This window comes from Myotis myotis, unplaced genomic scaffold, assembly GCF_014108235.1.
Source record: "Myotis myotis isolate mMyoMyo1 unplaced genomic scaffold, mMyoMyo1.p scaffold_m19_p_4, whole genome shotgun sequence".
Classification (NCBI taxonomy): Eukaryota; Metazoa; Chordata; class Mammalia; order Chiroptera; family Vespertilionidae; genus Myotis; species Myotis myotis.
Genome location: NW_023416346.1, coordinates 15,215,767 through 15,238,748, shown reverse-complemented (window position 1 = coordinate 15,238,748; position 22,982 = coordinate 15,215,767). Strand labels below are relative to the sequence as shown.

Sequence of the window (22,982 nt, the reverse complement as noted above, 5' to 3'; positions counted from 1 at the left end):
ATAGAGAATATTTATTTGGTATGTAAGCCATGCCAGGCATTGTGCTCACTTTACATGTATAAGCTCATGTGATCTTTATAACAAATTTGTGATGCAGGCCTCACTCTCCTCATTTAGGTTGCACAGCATTTTGAGTGTATTAAATGCCACTGAATTGTACACTTTAAAAAAGTTTAATTTTATGCTCTGTGAATTCTACCTCAGTTTAAAAAAGAGGACCTAACATATTTCACAATGTATGCATATGTTAAATCATCACACTGTACACTTTCAGAAAAAATAACATTGTACAATCTAAATATATACAATTTTTATTTTGTCAATCATACCTCACTTATGGTGAAAAAAAGAGGACCTAGACCATGGGGAGGTCCTCTCTGGACTGATCTGACCGATGCTTTTTATGACATAGTCTTTTTTTAAAATATATATATTTTATTGATTTTTTTTTACAGAGAGGAAGGTAGAGGGATAGAGAGAGTTAGAAACATCAATGAGAGAAAAACATCGATCAGCTGCCTCCTGCATACCTCTAACTGGGTATGTGCCCACAACCAAGGTACATGCCCTTGACCGGAATCGAACCTGGGACCCTTCAGTCTGCAGGCCGACACTTTATCCAATGAACCAAACCAGTTAGGGCTATGACATATTCTTTCCAAGCCTCTGCTTCTATGGCATTCTAGAGCTCAAACAGCCTGGCTCAAAAATCTAGTAACTGGAGTGGGTTCATCTGTGGACTGTTAGATTTCAGAGCCAGAATTTGGTGCTTGGGGGGCTAAAATGGACTTATTCTGTAAATATGACCATCTGAATGCCCTGGACTAACTATGTGTCTTTGGATTCTTTTACCACCTGCACAGCTGTCATGAAAGTGAAATGCCTTTTGCCATTTTATTTAGCTCATTGTTGGGGCACACACAAATGCAGTCACTTGTGCCCAAGCTTCGAGACTTATCCTTCAAGCCTGGTATCTAATTTTGTTCATTTAACCTTATATTTTCTTTCAAAAAGAGGCCCCCCAAAATTATATAAACTTCAGTTCCCACAAAGCATAAATCTTCACCTGGGTACAGGGACGAAGGTACTAAGCAATCAGCAACTGTTTTTCTCTTTACCACATTTAAACTACTCAAGTTGATGCCCTAGAGATGGGGAGCAGTGCCTCCTAGAAAATCAGGACTGTCATCTTGGTCCTGATCCTACCATTGCAATCCTATGGGGCCTTGCTGTAAGGAGAGATATTGCTGCTGTGTTCACCCAGTCACAGGCAGAAGTCTTAAAGATTTTGTGGATGGAAAGCCAGTGCTATTCCATATGGCATGTAGTTTCCACACAACTCAAACAATCCCTTCTGCCCTCTTCATATATAGAAATCCAGGTCTGCCCAGTGGCCCTGGCTGCCTCCAACCTCAGCTCTGCCTCCACATTTTCCCTTCCCTACATGATTTTGGCCTCATCAGCTTAATTTGGGTGAAACACAGATGACACTTTTTAACCTGGGTCCTGCACAGACAGAGTTTTCTGGACTGAAATTATGTCCTTGGCTTTGACCTTCAGCTTCTATTCCAGCCCCCAGACAGCACCTGCTTTATCTATAGGCCAGCCTTGCCAAGTTCGTTCAGCCATTTGAAACAAACTCTATCTTTTTCTTCTCCCTCAAGTAACCATCTTTATCCCTTGAATGATGCTACATGGGAATGTGTTTGGAGACCAATTTAGGGTTTTTCTCTCAGAGGTCAAACTGGGTCTCAGAAACACTGGCCCATGGACACAAGTCTTCCTAGCTCTGGGCCTCACCAGCCTTAACATGAGTGGGAGGAACCAGCCTGTCTCCAAGGGCCTGGCATTCTTATAGTCCAGGAACAGAAGGTTAGCATTCAAGAAAGGCTTGTTTAATGACTGATACTTCAAATCTTCTCAGGGGGTGGTACAGTATTCATATGCATTCATTAATGCATATACATTTATAGGTTTAGGGCCATTGTTAGAGTTGCCAATACTTCCAACTGGTGTGCTTACATTACAGAAAGGGAACACAGTGCTAGAAAATCCCCCACCCAGGCCAGCTTGTTTGTGCATTTGTTGGGGCTACCACTCAGATAGCTCTCCTTGAAGCTTGTCTAAGTCACAAGTCCTCAGGTTGGGATGAGTGCTGTAGACAGTGTGGGGAAACCAATAGCAGTGGATGGTGGTGAGCAGCAGGAGGTGGAATTTTAAAGGCAGCACTGCTGATTGTCAGGTCAGTGCCTTCAAGACTAGGCCACTGACCTTCCCCCACCCCCACATGATGTGCCATCCTAGTAGATGGATCCATATTGATCAAAGAGCAAGCCGAGGTCCATACTATAGGGCAATATGGCAGCTTGGGGACCCAAGGTTTGGATAATAACATCAGTAACAATTACTGCTCCCAATGTGCATGTCTCAACAATGCCGTGAGGCACATATGGCAGCCTGAGCACATATTTTACAGAAGAATAAATTGAGGCTCAGAGAGTGGGAGTGACTTGCCCACAATCACACAGCAAATTGAAGAGCTAAGGCTTAAATGCAAGTCTTCTGGTGTCTACTCCAGGGCTTTTTCCTCCATCCCACCTGGCCTCTTTCTGCATTGGGTGCTGAGCACGCAGTCTGTGGGCTCAGGGCAAGCCAGAGGCACCAAGAAATCCCCTTCCTATGGGCCAAGAATCTTGCTCCAAACCATCCGTTAGTGGAGATTCGTCCTTAAGACAAACTGACTCCTCTTGAAGCCAATCAGAACTCAGGGTTCCCTGCCATTCCCAGCTACCCTAGGATTCTCCAGAGCCTCATGTCCTGCAATTCTGGAAATGCTGAAAATCCTCATTGTTCTACAGAAAAGTCGGTTTTAGTTTGTGGGGACATTCTTCTGAAAAACAAACATGCAAGTGACATATGCCCACATATAGTCATTTATACTATGTACACAGATACTAACTTGATCCCATGTATATATCTGGGCAAATTCTTTCTCTCTCTGCTGTTCTCTCTCTCTTTCTGCAAACCTAATATTGATGCAGCATTGTCTTATCTCTTCTGGGACTAACTGCACCATGTCCCATGATATTTTTATTTCTTTCTTCTGAGCAAGTATACTGGGGACCACTTTTGTCTCAGAGTGCTTGAAATCCAATCTAGTTGGTGAAGATCATTTTCTAGGAAACTCATAGGGGTGTTGATAGAGAATGGATGCACTTGTGAGAGAGAGATGAAAAACCAGCAAGCAGATTGGCCTGAACTGAACTAGAAGAGGCACTTGAGAAGGAGAAAGGGGACAGTAATAAACTATTTCCCCTTTTTTGACTATTTTGCTCAGGACCTACATGCTCAGTGCATTCTGGAGGGATAATGAGGCTCACTGAATTCATCTGTCCTGGATATCTCCCACCTCCTACATTCTTACCTAGTAGGACCTGTGCATATTTTTGCGGGCCTTTCATTGGTGTCCATGTTAAACCTCCTTCTAGAGTATCCAAAATTAAGTGATTATAACAGCCTGCCCAACTTCTTTTTGAAGAGTAATATATTTATGTATATTACATCCTTTATCTCCATATGCCCATTTGATAAGTCTGGATTTTACTTTTATAATCTAGACCTTTTCCAAGAAATATTTGCCCTTTGTGGCATTCTGAACTAAAAGTGTAGAAAAAGGAAGACTTGCCATTATGTCATTGTTTACAGAGAACCAGAAATAATATTGACTTCAGAGCTGAACTTGGTCCCTATCAGAAGGGTTGCCTTTGTTTTCTCACTATTTAGGGGGTGGGGAAGTCATCACATGCTTTCAAATGCATTTTAATGAGTGTTTATAAAGTTGTGGGGATCACATTGGTGGCTTTGTCTGCCTGATTATGAAATGGGAGTCTTTAGGCATTTGTGGATAGAGATAAAGTCATTCCTTTCTTAAAAATACCAGAGAATCATCCCTCCCCTCCCGGTGTCCTCCCTCACACACAACAAAGGCAGGACTTGTGAGTTCTCAGGCTGGGAGTTGAGAACCTGAAGTTTACTGTTGTCATTATATCTTAACTAGTTGTATGACCACAAGCAAATCGCATTCCATTCTGTTTTGTGTAAAAAGAGGAGGTTGAAATATGTTCTCTAGAAATCCTGCCAGTGTCTTCTGATTAACTTTTCTTGTAAAAAGAGAAATTAGAAATTTCATAGTGAGTGGGCAGGATCATGCGCAATACATGGCCTGAATGAAGTAGGGGTTGGCTGGTAGCTTGGACCAATAGCTTGCTGTCATGGAGTCCACAGAGCCTGGAAATGGCACATGCATGAAGCTAGAAGTTTTGTTTAGAAGGGTCTGAAAGCTTGGTTGGGACCTTCCATCCCCAATGCAAAGTTGATAGGGGAAGCCATTCAGGAGTAGCAAGCTATCTGCTGCATTTGATCTAAAATGTTGGTCACAGGAATCAACACCCAGCCCAAGAAGGCAGACCTCAGCTCATTACCCACTGGTTCAGGTGACTCAGTGAAGATGTGCACTAAGCATGGGAGACAGCCCAGCCATCTTCTTGCAACTGAGATGAGTAACAAATCATGGAACTGTGTAAGAGGAGGCACTAAGGCAAGCCTGTATCTATGGGAAAAATTAACTGGATAATAGATTTCCACGCTTCACCAATGCCTGGTGAAAGCAGATGCATTTAGAGCAAGGTTGGGTGGTTCCATGTAAATGCAGCCACCTTCCTGAGCCTTTTTTAAGCTTGGCTGGAGTTCTTGCCAGTCAGCCAGGGTGCTGTAGGCCAACTCTTGAAAACTCTCACTATAAAATTCCAAATGCAAAGCTGCATAGCTTCTAACAAAGTCGAGTCTCCTTTAAGTCCATTGAAAAAAGGAGAACTCAGTGCTCTCTTGGGCAGTACATATACTGAAAAAGGAGAGTTCAGAAGAGGCTCCCATCTGCCCCTCTGCTGAAACTGCAGCCTCGACTAGCAACTCTGTGCACCCAAAGGACAAGGCCAGCCTGTCCTCTGATTAGGCATGCTCCCAAAGTATTCAATGAGGTGAGCAGCTGTCCAGCTGCAGACTTGGCACAGCAAGAGTGGCACCTGCTGCAGCAATTGGATCCACCAGCATTGGGACTGCCATTAACATCTCCCAGGGGCATCCTGAGGTCTACTTTGTCATTGAGGACCTGGTTGGAATTGGAATTGAGGGGGGAACATTAGCTTGGATGCACTGATGGGTGCCTGAAATTTGGAGACCCCTGTCCTTTGCAAATGGTTCCTAATATTACTTTTAGCATCCCAGGGGTCACTTCCTGCTTTCTCCACCTCCTTCAACCTTAGTCCCAACAAGTTAATGGAATACCTACCATTAAATGAAAGCTCCAGGAGCACACAGAATCTGCCAGGGATTCCAGGATACTGCTACTCATAGCCCCTGCCCTCTCTTCCTTCCCATCCCTCCCCTGCGTGACTCTACATAGCCTTCACTGTCATTAAATCTGTCTTGCAGTCTAAGATATTACAAACAGCACATTGGGACCAACCACTGCCATCTGAGACTCTCTACAGGGAATCTTATCTAAAACCCACACTGTCATTCCTCATTGATCCATTTCATATATTTCTATTCAATATATTGGATTTCTTTGACCTTTTTTTGGCAGAATGTAAAAGAGACCAAATTTCAGTTTGGGACCCAGTGACTTGTTTGTGGGATGCTCCATGCTGATTGAATGAATGGACAGGAAAACATGTGGCCTGGTCATTTCAAAAGAAAAGGCAAAGAAATAAGCAAGTCCCCTCAGTCAGAGTGGTGGAGCCTCTTCTGTAAGGACGAGGTAGTAAGTGTCCTGCTCCTTTGGTGGATTAAGGCAATGGGTCTGGAGGCAGCTGAATGGTTATGGAGGGGCCCTGCATCTTCCCTCCAATTGAGCAACTCTGAGCAAGTCCTGCCCCCTCCCTGAGTCTCAGGGTCCCTGTCTTTAATAGGACAAGGTTGGACTCCCAGGGTCCTTCTAGATCTAGGTGCCCCAGAATCTGTCCCATTCCACATAAGAGTCAGAGCAGCATCATGAATGAGAACCAAAATTATGCTCATTTTACAAATGAAGAAACTGGGGCTCAGAGATATTAAGTGCAAAGGCAAAGACTTAGGTGTTTCTGCCTCGGGACAAGGGCTCTATGCCACATTGGCTCCACTATGCTCTGGGCCAATGGTTCTCAATTTGACTGTCCACTTAAAATCAGCCAGAGAGCTTTGAAAAATTTCAGAAGCCTGGAACCCACCCCAGATGAGATTGAAGTAATTCATTTATGGTGGGAGAGCCTGGGAATCTGGGTGTCTCTGATGTGCAGCAAGGTGTAGAAATGCAGACCTGGGGGATCGCTCATGATATTCAGTCTGCCATGAGAGTCATGATCACTGTTGTACTAGCAGGTGGCCTCACACAGCTGTTGACTCCCCTGTGAGCCAAATACAAGGAGACAGTACTGGATGTCTCAGTGAGATTGCCAAAGCTAAAAGGGGGTTTCTTACATGAAAAATGCTTGAAGATAAATGTATCTGTTAGACTGTTGGTATTTAGGTGATTTTCAAACCTCTCTCTACCCACTCATATTCCTTCAATCCACTCCCTTTCCCCTTTTCTTGCAGGCCATAGCCATTAACATGACAACTACAGGTGACTATATAAATCTTGAAAGAGTAGGAAATACTGCATTACTAATTGCTTTTTTACCAAAGATATGCTTTTATAAATGGTAAGCAGCTCCCCCAAGGTGCATATCCCAGAGTGGGGTTTTTTTCCTGTTGTTTCATATCTCTACAACCTGAGGATGCATCTGCAAGAGGAATTTCTTATTTAGATAGCTTTATACTTTTTTGCACTACAAGTCATTCTCATTAAAAACAAACAAGCAATACAAAATGGAGAATAGAAAGGGAATTGCCAGTCCTCCCCAAGAGGTCATTATAACAAATGATTGCATATATGTTTTCCCAACTTATTTTTATATGCTCATACCAATGTGTTAGTGCGTGTGTGTGTGTGTGTGTGTGTGTGTGTGTGTGTGTGTGTGTAAAAATAAATGGAACCATGCTACAGTGACTGTTCTGCAACTTGTATTTTCCTCTAAAAAGTGAAGGAGCTCCTTCATTTCTTGAAAGGTTCTGTTATGTTCCATTTTATCACTGCAACCTGATGTATTTAACCAAGACAAGGAAGCAACCTAAAAGTTCAATGTCTATGTTATGCTTTTCCTTTTTAAAAAATCTGGGTATCTGTAGATAGGTGCAAATTGAAAATATCTTGGCTACTTCTAGTTTGCTCTCAAATGCCTGCCTTTGACAGCACAGTTTATTTAGTGACTTCTGAATAGTTTTGCTGCTCTCCTTTAAGTGGACAAAGAATATCACTTGACTTTCTGAGTGACTTTCTGTGGTATTTAGTATTACTGATAGCATAATGCCTTGTTTAAAATGTAACAAGACAGTTAAAATGAAACACGGCAACAAAGAAATAAGCATTATGGCTCCAAAAAGATAGGCTGTATTGTAGAATTTTAACAATTATAAGCCTTGAAACCGAGATAAGTTTTATCTTGCAAGTTTTGCTGTTCATTCGACTTATTGTGCCAAGCCTTTATAAAAATTACCCATCCCTCCTCTCTCTCAGCCACAGGGAACCATTAAGAGGAGACAGGAAGAAGACAACTTCCAGTTTCCAGGCATGGCTGATGGGGGTTACCCTAATAAAAGCAAGAGGCTTTGCCTTGAAGATGTCACCCTTTCTATGGGCCCAGGTGCCCATTCCAGCATGCCCTGTACAGAGCTGCAGGTTCCTCCACTGACAATGAACCCTAGCTCTTCAGCTATGGGAGCAGCGGGCCATTCATTACTACTCGAAAATAATTCCATGAATGGCAGCATGATGGATTCACCATTTGTGGTACCACCGAATGCAGAAATGGGACTCAAAGGGCCCACTGTTCCTTACTATGACAAAACCAATAGCATGATGGCTGTGGAGCAGGACCAGGAACTACAAGATCTGCTAGAGGAGCTAACAGAAATTCAAGATCCTTCTTCAAATGCGCTAGATCTTGAGAAGATACTGGGGAGCAAGCCAGAAGAACCACCAGTCTTAGATCACTCCCAGGTAACCCTGGGCACAACTCGCAAGCCTTCGGCTCAGATGTCACACTTGGAGAGCCTTGGTTCCAGTAAGGAGTTTGCTTCTGGTTGCAGCCAGGTCACCGGTGTATCACTTCAAATCCCGCCCTCCTCTGCAGGGATCAGCTATGTTATGCCCTCCACCAGTAAACAGATGGTCACACCCAGTTCTGCAACAACACAGGCCAAGAGCCAGGTCCAGGCGATGCTCCCCGTGGCTTTGCCCCCACTCCCAGTGCCTCAGTGGCATCATGCCCACCAGCTGAAGGTGTTGGCGGCCAGCAAGCAGGGATCTGCTACGAAGCAGCAAGGGCCCACATCCAATTGGTCTAGCCTGACCTCTCCAGGCCTGTCCCCACCTTACCGCCCAGTGCCATCACCACACCCACCACCACCTTTCAGCCCACAGAGCTTCATGGTATCCTGCATGTCATCCAGCAACCTGCCTGGGAGCACTCTCCAAGGCTCTCCTAATGCCTTACTCTCAAGCATGGCATCCAGCAGCAATGCTGCCCTTGGGCCCACTATGTCCTATGCTCCTGAGAAGCTCCCCAGCCCATCTCTCAATCAGCAGCCACAATTCAGCCCACAAAGCTCCATTCTTGCCAACCTAGTGTCCTCTACCATTAAAAGCCCTCAAGGCCACCTGATGTCTGCTCTGCCCACCAGCAACCCAGGGCCCTCCCCACCCTACCACCCAGAGAAGCTTTCCAGCCCAGGCTTGCCGCAGCAGTCCTTCACTCCACAGTGCTCCCTGATCCGGAGCCTCACTCCCAGCAGTAATCCACTAAGCCAGCAGCAACAGCACCAGCAAACAAATGCCATCTTCAAGCCCATGGCCACCAACTCACCCAAGACCCTGAGCATGATCATGCAGCAGGGGCTGGCCAGCTCCAGACCAGGAGCCCCGGAGCCATTTAATTTTGGCAACACCAAGCCCTTGTCACATTTCGTTTCTGAGCCGGGCCCACAGAAGATGCCCTCCATGCCTGCCACCTCTAGGCAGCCTTCTCTACTCCACTATCTGCAGCAGCCTATGCTGACACAGGCCTCTTCTGCCACTGCCTCCTCCACCACCACGGCCACTTTGCAGCTGCAGCAGCAGCAGCCTGACCGTTCTTCATTCCTTCTGCAGCAGATGATACAGCAGCCCCAGCGCTTTCAGCGATCAGCAGCTTCAGAATCCATGCCTCCTCTGCCAAGACAGGTAAGACAGTCTTATATCTGGTTGGTTTCCTTGGTTTTGGAAGTAAGAACCATGTCTTGTACTATTGATACCTGGCTTTGGAGGCAATTCCAAGCTCTACTCCTCTCTGAGACTAGGCTTGACTCTGGAAAAGTCTGTTGAAGCCAGCTAACTCTGGCTGGTTGAAGCACAGAATTAATTAGGCCAAGGCTATGGTTTCAGTTCCTATGCAAGGGGAAAGCTGCACCCAAAGGTGCTGCCAGGGGAAAGATCGAGGAGTGACAAGTCACAATTGTACAGAACTGCCTTCTCCTATACTGGGTAATGGAACATGTTCCCTCACACAGGACCAGTGGAGGCTTTGTAGGATGCAAGAAAATTTCACTGAAGCATTTAAATCTTGCCTTTGCTGGCATAAGGCTAAACATTGAGCCTTCTAGAAATGCCACAGCAGACTTCTGCTGAGCAGTTCCAGTGTGCTATTATTCACCACTATGCTGGATGCTGAAGGAGTTCATAAATGGAAAGGACAGATACATGTAATGTAGTTATTACTTTTATCATCTCCGTTTTACACACAAAGAAACAGAGGCTCAGATTGTTGAAATGACTAGCCCAGAGTCACACAGTTAAAAGGGCAGAGCAGGAACTTGAACCCAGGCAGTCACCCTCCAGAGTCTGTGCTTTTCTCCAAATTACCATGACTTCTCTCTCCCTCAACTTCTACAGTCTTATCAATTACTAAATTCAGCTGATGCTGCCTGGGTGGTGTTGATCACAGTTCCCAATTTTCATTGTTCTGATCCCTACCTGTATTGTTATCTATTGCCATGTACCAAATTACCTCAAAACATCTATTTAAAACAACATGCATACATTACCTCATGCTTTCTATGGGTGGGAATCCTAGCATTGCTTAACTGAGTCTTTTGGCTTCAAGTCTCTTCTAAAGACTGTAATCATCTCAAGGCTCAGCTGGGAAGGGTCTACATCCAAGCTCACTCCCATGGTTGTTGGCAGGAAGCAGATCTTTGCAGGTTGCTGGACTGAAGCCTCAGTCCTCATGAACCATTGACCAGAGGCCTTCCATGATTCCTTGCCATGAGGGCCACAAGATGGCAGATGGCTTCATCTATGTGAGCAAAATAGAAATATGCCAACAAGAGAGGCAGAGGGAATGCCAAGAAGTCAGAAGTTGCAGGTTTTTGCTTGTTTTGTTTTGTTTTTTAAATATCTTTTTATTGATTTCAGAGAAGAAGGGAAAGGGAGAGAGAGATAGAAATATCAATGATGAAAGAGAATCATTGACTGGCTGCCTCCTGCACGCCCCCTACTAGGGGTTGAGCCCATAACCTAGGCATGTGACCTTGACAGGAATTGAATCTGGGACCCTTCATTTCACAGGCCAATGCTCTATTCACTGAGCCAAACCAGCTAGGGCAGAAGTTGCAGCTTTTATAACCTGGTCTTGAAAGTGACATTCCATCACTTTTGCTATATTCTGTTCATTAGATGCAAGTGTGAAGGTGTGAATACCAGAAGGGGATTACATGAAGGTGTGAATACCAGGAGGCAGGGATCAGTGATGTCTGCCAGAATACTATGCCATGGTCCCTCTTTCCCATTGCTCTTATCCCTGCCTATGTCCAGGCCCTCTTGATTCTTTGTCTGAACTCATACAGTTGACTCTTACATTAATTTCCCCCAATAATCCATTCATTGCTCTAAGCATTACATTGCTATAACAGAGACCTGATCATGTTTCATACTTGTTCAGAAGTTTCCAGAGGCCCATAACCTGGCTCCATCTACTTCCTTAGCAGTCTCCATTGGGCCCTGATTGGCACTTCATTTCCATAACCCAGAAGTGCTTGCAGCTCCTGGAACACTCTGTATTCTTGGCCTTTACTGCCGCTATTCCCTCTACCTGGCCTTCCCTTACCACCTTTCCTTTCCTATCCCACTCTTACAATCCCTAAGGTTCAGGCACCTCTCCAGGAAGCTTTTCCCTGACTTGCCTTGGTACTTCTGTCTCCCACTCTACCTCCCCCTTCTGTAAAGAAAGAGATAGCAATAATGTGCTTAGCCAGGGATCTGGCCCAAGTGAAACACCTGTCAGGCTGCTCTCTTTCCTGAACACCTTGGATGTGTGTGACCCTGGTAGCCCCTGAAGGATAGAGACTATGTCTTTTTTGTCCAGGTCTCATGAATCATAACCAAACAGAGTGCTCCACCCCAGGGAATCGGTCCTTTAGTGGATGCACACAGCAAGCAGAGCTCCCTGTGGGGGTGGCCAGGATGAGCTGCGGGCCTTTGTCCACAGTTCAGGAGTACTTCAGTTTGATTTTGTTATAGGCCATGTGTTGTCATGTTGTCATGGACTTCTGCAGCTGGCTCAGTGGAGCCCCAGTATCAGCACTGGAACTCTTACTCTGGCAGGCAAGATCCTCAGCCTAGAGATGTGTCACCATCTAACATTGTGCGCCTTTTGGTTTTTTTATGTTTCTTCAATGGGGTACATTGTAGCCTGATTATGTTGCCTCAGAGCTGGGTCAGAGGGAGAATTCTTAATGACTGGGGTTATAAAAATCACACCCAACCCATTACCTAGGTGGAGTTGGAGAAATTGTTCAGGAGAAAGACCGAGTAGCCAACCTCCCTGAAGTTAGGAAGGACTCAGGCTTCCTCTACCAGGAGAGGCACAAGGCTGGACTCACTGAATGGAATGCTCTTGCTGCCAAAAACTGCCTTCTCAAGCCAGCACCAGCCAGTGCACACAGGCGAAGCATGCAATACAGTACTTCACCTGCCTTTTCCAATTTTAATCCTAAGAGGAAAGGGGCTGTTATCACTCCCTTTAAAGCTGAGAAAATTTAGGCGCAAAGAAGTCACCAGTTACCCACAGTCACACAGCAAGTCAGGACCAGAGCAAGAAGTCTCACTACAGAGCCCACACTCATAAACCCATGCACAGAGCACTGCCTCCAGAGGCTGGGCATGATGATAGGTTGTCTGAGGATTAAATATGTTAATACATCTAAAACACTTCAAACAAGGCCTAGCACAAAGTTCCTACCAACAAAGCTTTGCTATAACTATGACTCTTAACTCCTAGCCCTGAGCTTCCAGATCTATTTTCTGGTGGCTAAGATGTGACTCTCAAAACTGGTGCTGTCTCATGACAGAGTACATAGAGTGCTCTCTCCAGACTTCATGCCCACCAGGAGATTGACAGGAGCTGTGGAGCCTACTAGCTTTATGGGCTCTTCCTATTCTAGGCCCTGCACCACCTAGACAACTCCAGGCCAGGTGGAAAAGGAGAACGAGCCATTTTTGTTCAGCTGGCTGGGATTTCCTCTTTGTTCTTTCTGGAGCTCTCTCACACTCTCACTCTAACCCTCTACATAGCACCCTGTTCTGTCTTTGGCATCCTTCTAGCCAAAATGCACTGAGCAGGCCTCCAAGTTGGGCACATGAACAGATCTGCTGTTCCTTCTTGTGGTCTTTCCTCATTCACTTTAAGGCCTAAGAACTTAGCCCTGGCCAGTCTTGCAGGGGTGAGAAAAAAAGAAAGGAAAAGGAAAGTGTTTGAGGCAATAGCTAGGTCACCCATGCAAGGACAAGACAGCAGCCCTACTGGTGGGGAAGGACATGCTTCTTGTTTCCAGAATGCAAACTTGTCACATTTTACTGATGGCCATACTGATCCCCAGCAGTCACTCCTTGCTGACTACATGGCATTGACTAGCTCATTGATCTTCCATGGACAATGGTGGTCACTATGGGAGGACTGGGCATTCATTTTGATCCAGGTGTTAGATTTTTTAAAGTTGTAGTTTCTAAATGTAAGATGAGAAACCAACTCATGAATAAACAGAAGTGCCAAATCCAGCTATGTAGAGGAGCCCATTCTTATTTGCAGACTAATATTTCCAATCTTAGGGAATTTCACTTTACCATTTAAGTGAATGATAAAGTGAAAGGCAAGTGCCATCTGACATCTGGGCAGCAGTTCAGCGTGGTGGTATAAGAAAGAGCACTGGAGGCAGACAGAACTGGGGTTCAAGTCCAGGCACCAACACTGACTGGGCCGTGTGCCGGTAGCAATGTCTATTATCCCCTTTAGCCTCAGCTGCACATGGGGAAAGGAATCATCCCCATCTCTTAGGGCATTACATGAAAAAGGAGACACTAAATTGAACTTGCGTAGAACCCTTGCCCTGTGCACAACACGTGCTCAGTCAGGACTGCTGCAAGCTCCTGGTCTTGGGTCTGAGACCCATGGGTTCAGATGCATATCCAAATTCAGGACATCTGGGACTTTAAAAAGGTAACACAGTGCATATACCAAAAATCAGACAACCCTCCAATGGAATCTGGGCAGCCTTTTATTACTTTTGCAAATAAATATGAATATTTAATTAACTCCAGGTCAAACTTTGTCACCAAAATTACAAAAATAAAATAAGTTTTCAGAGCTTTTTGGACATAAAATTACAGATACAGAATGTGGACCTGGCATTACTAAGGGAGGAACACCTTTCAGAGTTGTGACACCCAGCTCTGGTGTATTGGATTTTCATAACCTCAGATCTCCTCACTATATTCCCCACCCTGCTTCTGAGGCTCAATGACATCTCTCTGTTTTTAACCAAAGTGAAGCAAAATGAATTTTAATTTATTTTTTTGCATTTTTTTAAATTTATTTTTTTATTGTAATACTTTCTTTTTTAAATTTAAAATAAATTTTAATTTAATGCCCCTTTACCGTGAAGACTATTAGAGATATCTTAAGGTATTGGAAATGTCGAACAAGCGGTGGGTGTTAGGACTTCAATTGTACCATCAGCTAAATTTACCATTGGCAAATTAACCTCAAAAGGCTGAAACAGGTCCATCAAGGAGATGGGACTTGTGCTCTGGGAGAGTTGGGTGCCCAGAGTGCCTTCAGGGCACGTTTGCAAAGCTGGGAGTGTAGCATCATGGGGAGGAGAGATGGGAGGGTGGCCAGATGGAATAAGAACAAAAAAGGCTTGAAATCTGATCCTTGAGGCAGGACAAAGCACAGGAGGAAAGGGGCAGCTGCAGAGAAACAGACCAAAGAGGCGCATGATATTGCTTGGAGAGATTTTGAGAGGCAAGAAAAGGCTGGACTTGGCCGTTCCCAGGTTTCCTTTATTTCCTACCTTTAACGTAAACCTCCCATCTCCTTAGTGTAGGCAGCTGTGAAAACTCAGCAACTGTGGAGATGATGGGTGAATCTACAGACCTTGCCATCTTCCCTCCTCAAGGGGCCTTTGATAGGCATCTGGGAAGCTTGGTCTGAGGTGGGGCCTTGGGGAATCCCTCTTGCTGCCCTCACACACTGGCTATTCTTGTCCCTGATGAACTGAGCACTCCAAAGTGCAGCACTCTCAGGGCCAAAGGGAGCTAGCACAGGGCAGGGGACACCAAGGCTTTGGTCTTTGGCCCTTGGCAGGGCACAGGCCCTGGGGGCTTGGTTTGAGGCTGGGTTCAAGAGAGCCCAGGGTTTGGATCACTTGGGTCCCAATTCCAGCTCTGCCTCATTCTCATTTAGCAAGCTGTTTACCTTATAAGCTTGAGTCTCCCCATCTATAAAATGGAGATATAGGGTGTCCCAAAATTCACACAAGATTTGCAATTGAATTGAATTGCAAATCTTGCGTGAATTTTGGGACACCCTATACTAGTACACTTATCTAATGGGGTTGCTGGGAGGATTAAATGAGAGGAGGTAAAAGTGCTTGCATAGGGCCTCTCATGCAATAATACTCATCAATGTTAGCTGCTACTATATCAAGAAAGTTCCTGAAACTCAGAACACCAGTCACCCAGTGGAATGGGTTTAGATTGCCTCCATGTCCAGGTTCCTCTTTGGCTTCCAGGGATGGGTGGTGACTTGGAGAGGAGAAGCAGGAAAGTGCCTCCTGGGGGTGTCAGGGACAACATTTGTCAAGTGCTTGAGAGAAAACCAATTGGCAGACACAAGTTGGTGATGCCAGAAAGGAGCAGAGCTTCCAGGAGTCATATGAGAGCTGCCCATCCTGCATGGATACTGAGTAACAAATAGACACCCCAGGATGATTTTAGGTGGGCAGAGAGGAGGGTAAGTGGAAGCCTAATTCTACCTGCAGCCAACTTAGTACTAACCCTACAGCTTGCAGTGGGCTGAGGGCTGCCCCTGGTTTTTAGATCCAGAGAGAGGGCCCTCTACTGATACCGGTAGGCAAAGAGAATGAATGAGAAGGAAAATGCAGGCTAGCCTTGCCAGCTGCCCAGCATCGATGCCTCTAGGAATGTTAATTCTGCTTGGTCATTGGCATTGGTGAATTGGTGATTCTGGCCTGCATTAGTTTGTTGTAGTTGTTGTGGTTGAAGCATTGCTCAAACCGGGCCCCGGATGGATACTACAGCATGCAGGGCACCCAGAGCGCCTCCAAAAAGAACCTTTGCAGAAACTCAGGATTCCTTTTTATTTGGATTTCCAAAGCTGGATTCACCTTCTCAGTAGAGCAGAACCTTTAATTACTACTGTCTCAATTAGCACTGCAAATTAAAATCTTTACATTTGAGCAATGATCTCTGAAAACAAAATGATAAAACCAGGTTACTTGGAGCAAGACAATCCCCTAATCTTGTAAAAGTTACATCAGTTGCATTTACTACTGGAGAGTTAGGAGTGATGGCAGCCAGTGGGCCTTCTCCTATTCTCGAAATTTTTCACTGACATTTAAAAGTAAATGACCATTATCTTGCCAAAATACTTGACTCCCCCACCCCCCCCTCCTTTCCCCATCCCTGTCCCCAGAATCAGATGCACCACATATTTTCAAGGACATGCCTGTGACCTTGGACTTGCAAGTCCCTTCTCTGGCTCCCCTTAGTTCTTCTCTTGTTTTGAGGATAAGGGTTGTGGGAGAGAAATACTGCTCCCCGTGTTATAAGAAACATTTCTTTGCGTTTATCTTTTACTAATTCTGGCAAGGAGTGTCACAGATTTCATTACAAAGGTTAATTCTGCTGAAACACAAGAGCAAAGACCTCTGAGGAAAGCTCTGTGCTGCACTGAGAAAGGGAGGGGTTGGGGCGGGGGAGAGAGACAAGTCAGGTTTCAAAGAGCCCATGAATCCTGTCTGACTGGGATCTTGCCCTGCTCACATCTTCTCTACCAGATATGCCGATGTTTTACTGAATAAGCATCTTTATTTTGTACTTAAACATATAAGCTTATGTTTTACTTTATTTCTAAATTGGGCCTCAAAAAACTGTTTAGTTTGGGGAAACTTTTTTTAACTGCCTTGGGAAGAAATATAATTAGACACAGTGTAACATATATTTTGAAAATTTAGGAACCAATATCTCAGTGTTGAACAAGTTTTGTTTTAATCACATTGAATTGCCAGGAAATGAAAGTCCATCGGCTGTTGAATTTGGGAAATACAGGCTTAGCACTTGGTACTAATGTTACCAAGAATTAGATTGTTGTTGTTTCTTTTTGTTTTCTGAGAACCATTAATGATCCTCCACCTCAATGCTATGTTCCTTTTTTACAAAGCAGAAATTTGAAATTAGCCTCTGGTCAAATGCTAACCTTTTAAAAATCAAACTTTTTTCTGTCAGTAGTTAAAGAATGAGTGAGATAACGTATTGCAATGTAGCAACATTACTTTTTGGCCCTGGAGTACCCATCACTCAGTGAGGTCAACACCAAAATTTACTGGGATGGAAAAATCCCCCCAATACAGATGCCTACGTAATACAGGTCAATCAATATAGTTTTATATTTGCTTAGTCATTGATTTATGGAAGCTGAAAAGGCAACCCTGCTATCAAGTTTTTTGTTTGCTCATTTTGTCTTAACATACCTGAAGAGAAACAATTAACTTTTCTGAAGTTGAGGTGACCAAAATGAGACATCTTAAAAACAAAGTGTATAAATTGTTTTATACTAAATTCATTGAAACATCCTGCTTATTTGTCACTTTAAAGCAAGGAAAGGAATCTCATTTCCATTTTCAGAAAGTATAAGAGGGCAGACATGAATCGTTATGTCACGCTCCTTTAAACTGTAACTCTGCATGAATATTTACAAGCCCAAGATGTAGAACAGCACACGGAGAGGCAGTCCCATTTCAGATTATGAACACAAGGGAAAAGTTAGCAAAATATAAAAAATGTCTAAGGTGGATGGAATAGCATAGTGGACTTGTTTCACTTAGCTGTGGCCCTAACGCCTACAGCCAGCATTGCCACTGAGTGCAAGAGTGGATAGCACCAGAACGGCCATGTGGGTCCAAGACATGACCCATCCAGGCGAGCAAGGGATGCGTATGAAAAGGGTCCGACTGCATTCTTCCACTCCTTCCTGCACCCTCCCCAACTTCCCTCTCTCAAATCCATTAATGGCCCATATCACATTTATGGAAACCTCTCCTTAGTACATTTGTACTTTTAGCTTCCTCTGTCCCTTGGGCCTCCTGTGTAAAACAAACATGTATGCTCTGATCTGGCTACTTGTGAGCTTGAAGGGAACATTAGATTAGAGGGTAGAACACTGGTTATAGTTAAAACACCCCATCTTCACCCCCAAAGAAAAACTTTCTGCTTTTACCTAAGGAGTTGGCAAAGTTTGGATTTTTTATTTGATCTTGATAACTTGTGCACAGTGACTGGTGCTAATTTGTCTGTTTTATTGTGTTCTGTTGTTGTTAGATGAGAGCTTATCATGTTAGTTCTTGTCATCAAAAGCAGTGAGGTTGTTGAAAACTAAAAGTAATGTTAAAGATCCAAAGGAATCAAACCCCTTCCCCAGGGCCATGTCTATGGCCATGCTGAGAGCCCATGGATACTCCTAACAGACCTGGCCCTGTCTCCTGACTACCAATGCAATTGCAGTTTTTATGACAGAGAGTGTAATAAAAGTTCAGCATTGATCCATTTCTTCCACACTTTGGTCCTTCTCCTCATATTAACCAAATTTCTTGTTAGAATAGAAAATGTGCACTTGGAATCCCAGAGTCTACAGATCTTGATTCAGTTATTAGAGCCAGTTGCACAGGAAAATGGCAAGTGGGCACTTGAGGAAATTGTCATGTACCCATGAAGGTCTGAAAGATGTATACCCTGCTCCATTAGAAACTATTCCAACTCTTGATTTGCTTTTGGGAGTTCTGGATTTGAGACTAAATGCACAGGTCTTACCTGACTTTCCCCTGCCCTCTGTTGCCTGCTACCAAGTTTGGCCATTCTCCATTTATGAACAGAGGATGTGAGCATAGTTGTGGCAACTCGGACTTTTTGCAGGCCCTGTCTGGGTGGCACATGAAGACAATTTTTCAAAGCCAGCCAATTCTGTGGAACAATAGATGAAGGTAGATTCCTCATTTGAAATTTTGAGTAATGATCGTTTATTTCCATGTGACAAAGCTTTAGAATTTGGGAGACCCTAACCACCCTTAATGGGCATAAGTGGGGTCAATGCCTTGACCTTTTCCTTGTATCAAGCAATGGTTTCAAAGATGAGGTCTGAAGAATATGAACACAGCGCTTAAATATGGCTTTCTAATTTCATGTCCTCAAAATACAAAAATTTGACACCCATTAAGATGCTATTATATAAACACACACACACACACACAGAGAGAGAGAGAGAGAGAGAGAAAATAAGTATTGGCAAGTATATGAAGAAATTGGAAACCATGCTGTGCATTGTTAGTGGGATTGTAAACTTGTGCAGCTACTGTGGAATACAGTATGGTGGTTCCTCAAAAAATTAAACACAGAACTACCATATGACCCAACAAATTTGAACAAGTTCACCCATATTCATAGCAGCATTATTCACAATAACCTGAAGGTGGAAACAACCCAAGTTCCCATCAGTGGGTGAATGGATAAACAAAATGCAGTATGTCCATATCATGGAACATTATTCAGCTTTAAAAAGGAAGGAAATTCTGACATGCTGCAACATGGATGAACTTTGAAGACATTATTTTCAGTAAAATAAACCAAGCACAAAAAGGACAATGCTGTGTGACTCTACTTCTAGGACGTCCCTAGAGTAGTCAAATTCATAGGAACAGAGCAGAAACGTGGGTGCCTGGGAGTGGGGAGTTAGTGTTTAATAGATAGAGTTTCAGTTTGGGATGATGAAAAAGTTCTGGAGATGTAGGATGGTTGGTGATGGCTGCACAACAATGAGAGCGTACTTAATATCATGGAGCTGTACAATTAAAATGGCTCAAAATGGAAAATTTTACAACAATAAATTAATGAAAATGAAAAACTGACATTTTAAAACATTTGCTAGTCCTCCTTAATCAAAAGCAGTGTTTTATTTTCAAATAACATTAGCGCCTGATATAAAGGCGGCAGCAAGCTGAGCTGCCTGTTTTCTGTTGGAGAGAGGAGCAGTATTGACTGCAAGTACACTCATCATTTGTGTGAGCCAGCTGGGTTTTCTGGATGTCTTAGTGAAATATATACATGTTAAATGCTAGGGATAGGGTCCCTGGGCATAAGCTTACAAATAACTTTCCTGGTAAATTGAACACAAGTTCTGTCCTTTTCTGTGCATTTTGGGGAAATGACAACATGTGGGTGGGGGAACAAAGAAATGACTGTACACAGGAAAGGACATTATCTCTGTTTCTGAATGGTATAAGAAACCCCACTTGCTTCATTCGTTCTCTGGTGCATCTGCAAGTCTGGAAACACTAGGATGACTCACGGTTTGCTAATTAATACAAGAGCCAACAAAATAATGTTAGGGACTCATTGTCTGTGATTTGCTTTCTATGCAAACTGTCCCTCTGGAGTAGTTGCTAGGACCTGGTGTAGAGTTCTGGAAAGGTTAAGGATCTGAACAACAATCAGAACCAGCTCCTAAGGCCTTGGCACTGGCACTCAAAGTAGATAACAAGAACCTCTGACCAATACCCAAATATCTTTTGGAAAGTTGACACACCTGGTTATTGTGTCCCTACTCATACCTCAGTTCCCAAGACCTTTGGTTTCTGCCCTTCAGGGCTTGGTGATGTCCACTTTTTAATCAAAGTTATTTGTGTTTTGTTTGCACCCCACTTGATAGCAGACTCCTCAGTTACAGAAAGATGTCTTATCTAGCTCTGTAAAAGTGAGCTGAATGAATGACCCTTTGAATGAATGAATGAATGAATGAATGAATGCAGAAAGGAATGAACTGATAATAAATTGCATCTGTTAGCCTTTGAAAAATTAAGCTCTTGAGACTCTTTTGAGTGGTTTAAAGTGATTATTGATAGGAACTCCTCGTCTTCGAGTCCTGGAGGCTGATGAACTCATATTCCCATATTGGGCCAAAGGGAGGACTCTGCATCAGCACATAGAGCCCCCACCTCCTCATCGTGACCCATTTTTCTGGTCCAATTTGGCTCTTGACCTTCTATAGCGCTTGGGAAACCTTTGCCTACTGTTCTACAAGTGTGATATCTGAATACATGTGATTTCTTCAACCTCCAACAAATACACAGTCGTATTCCGCCAGTGATAATATGTACCGGTTATTCTATTGTAGTGGTTATGGTAATTTCATGCATTTTAGAAGTAAAAAAAAAAAAAAAGACATCTGGTTGCCATTTCATATACCACAGTGAGAAAGCCCATGATAGAAGAAAAGCAAGAAAATAGATAGATAGATAGATAGATAGATAGATAGATAGATAGATAGATAGATAGATAGAGAGATAGCTAAATAGATAAAAGAGCTGGCTTATAAAGTCAGGCTGCTCATTGCATTGCTTTTATCTCAGTTAAGATTCATTTATGCCACTCTGGGGCAGCACCAATATTTCTAACATAAATCAATCTATTTCAGTCAGTCCTAAGAGCAGTGAATGGTCTTCACACAGTTATTTTTCTTCTTTTCCTCCTTCTTATTCTTCTTGTTCTTGTTCTTGTTCTTGTTCATGTTCATGTTCATGTTCATGTTCATGTTCATGTTCATGTTCATGTTCATGTTCATGTTCTTATTCTTCTCCTTCTCCTTTTTCTTCTCTGACTAACAAAGCATTAAGTGAATATGTTTTGAAGGTTGTTCAGCATGTTTCTCCTATCAGGCTTAAAATGTAACTTATAATGATATTCGGTTATATTTGAATAAGCTGCCACCATTGGTTAATTTTTTTCAAATTAAGAAGTTTATTTTACTAGTTCATGAGCACAGATTTTTATATCCCTTGTAGAAATGACCTTTCAGGGGTATTGTTTTTATTGGTTTGTTTTTATCATTTTGACAACTATATTGTTAGTCTCTCTTATTTGCTTTTTAACTTTTCCTTTGAAAGTGTTTTCTTTAGTAGAATAGTTACATCACAAGGCGATTCCTTCCCACCACCTCCTAGAAAGTTCTCTTGTCTTCCCTTATTGTTCTATTAACTGATATAGCTCAACATCGATACAGATCAAAGGAGCAGAATTGGTGGAAAGGGGCAGCCTCTGGCAATGGCCTTGACCATGTTGATTCCCTCTGAACTCATATAGATCTAGAATCACACAGATCTGTTCTATCTGGCTCTTTCCTTAGCAGCTGGTGGGCAGGACAGATGTTCTGAGCTCTATCAATGCATCATTACCCCATACTGCAAAAGACAAGATTGTAACAGAAGACCCTAGATAAAAAACTGTTAGTCAGCCTTTGGAATGATGACATGGCTTTGGGAACTTAATGGACTCCACTAAGTCTCTGTTGCAAGCAGGATATCTGCTTGTGACTTGTCAGAACTAGATTGATATCCAGTTTAGGGTTTAGAATTCTTTTCCATGCCCCATTTTTTAGACAAACTACAAAATCTTGATATTGATCAACAATCTAGTCTAATATGTTTCACAAGACGTCATAGCCCTTTAGAAATTTGAAGACAACTGTAACTGAGGCTTCCCTCCCCTGCCCAATTCTTTGCCCCAATTCCAGCTGCTTGTCTCTGAACTACTAATAAGCATAGGATATCAGAGTGAGGCCCTCTGGGTGGATAAGGCTCTGACCAAAGTGCTGAAGGTGTATTAACCCTGCACAGAGGAAAGCAAGAGGTTCACTCTCCTTCCCATTAATACCATTTTGTTTCTGCCCCACCCCTAAATCTCACTTGCAATAGTGTTAGCCACATTCCCCATCTGCCCTGCCTGAGCTCATTGTCCAGGCAAACTACAGCTTATAACTTTCCCCTCCCAGAAGAGGTTCCTGAAAGCAAAGTATTTCTCTGTAACCTTACACTTGATTCATGTCTATTTCCAACTCTCCTGATAGATGAAGTTTTTGATATAATATTGGACTAGGGATTGAGAAAAAGAATGAACCCTCATGATTGTTTTTAGAGCTATCAACATGCTACTCAGAAACACCTCTTACAGGCTTTTAATTTTTTGTTTACAGTTATTGCCTCTGAAATCAAATCTCAAGTTTCTGGTATGTTCTTGGACTTTTCAAGGGATTTAAAAATTCAGGGGCTTGGTGCCAATAATTGCTTTTAGGAGTTGGTGCTGCCTATTTTCTATAGATGAATTCCAGTTTGGATCATCAATTATTTTCTTCACAGAAACCCACAAAGTACATATTCGAGTTTGCCTTGGAATTGAATATGATCTA

General features: G+C 43.3%; 1 protein-coding gene across 1 annotated transcript in view; it reads left to right on the top strand.

The window, feature by feature from the left end:
• MAMLD1 (mastermind like domain containing 1) overlaps nt 1-22,982 on the top strand; it is a 109,957-nt gene that overhangs the window by 63,073 nt on the left and 23,902 nt on the right. The window contains exon 3 of the mRNA XM_036305777.1: nt 7,655-9,358. Within this exon, the coding sequence (XP_036161670.1) occupies nt 7,655-9,358 (1,704 nt within the window). The remainder of the gene's footprint in view (nt 1-7,654; nt 9,359-22,982) is intronic.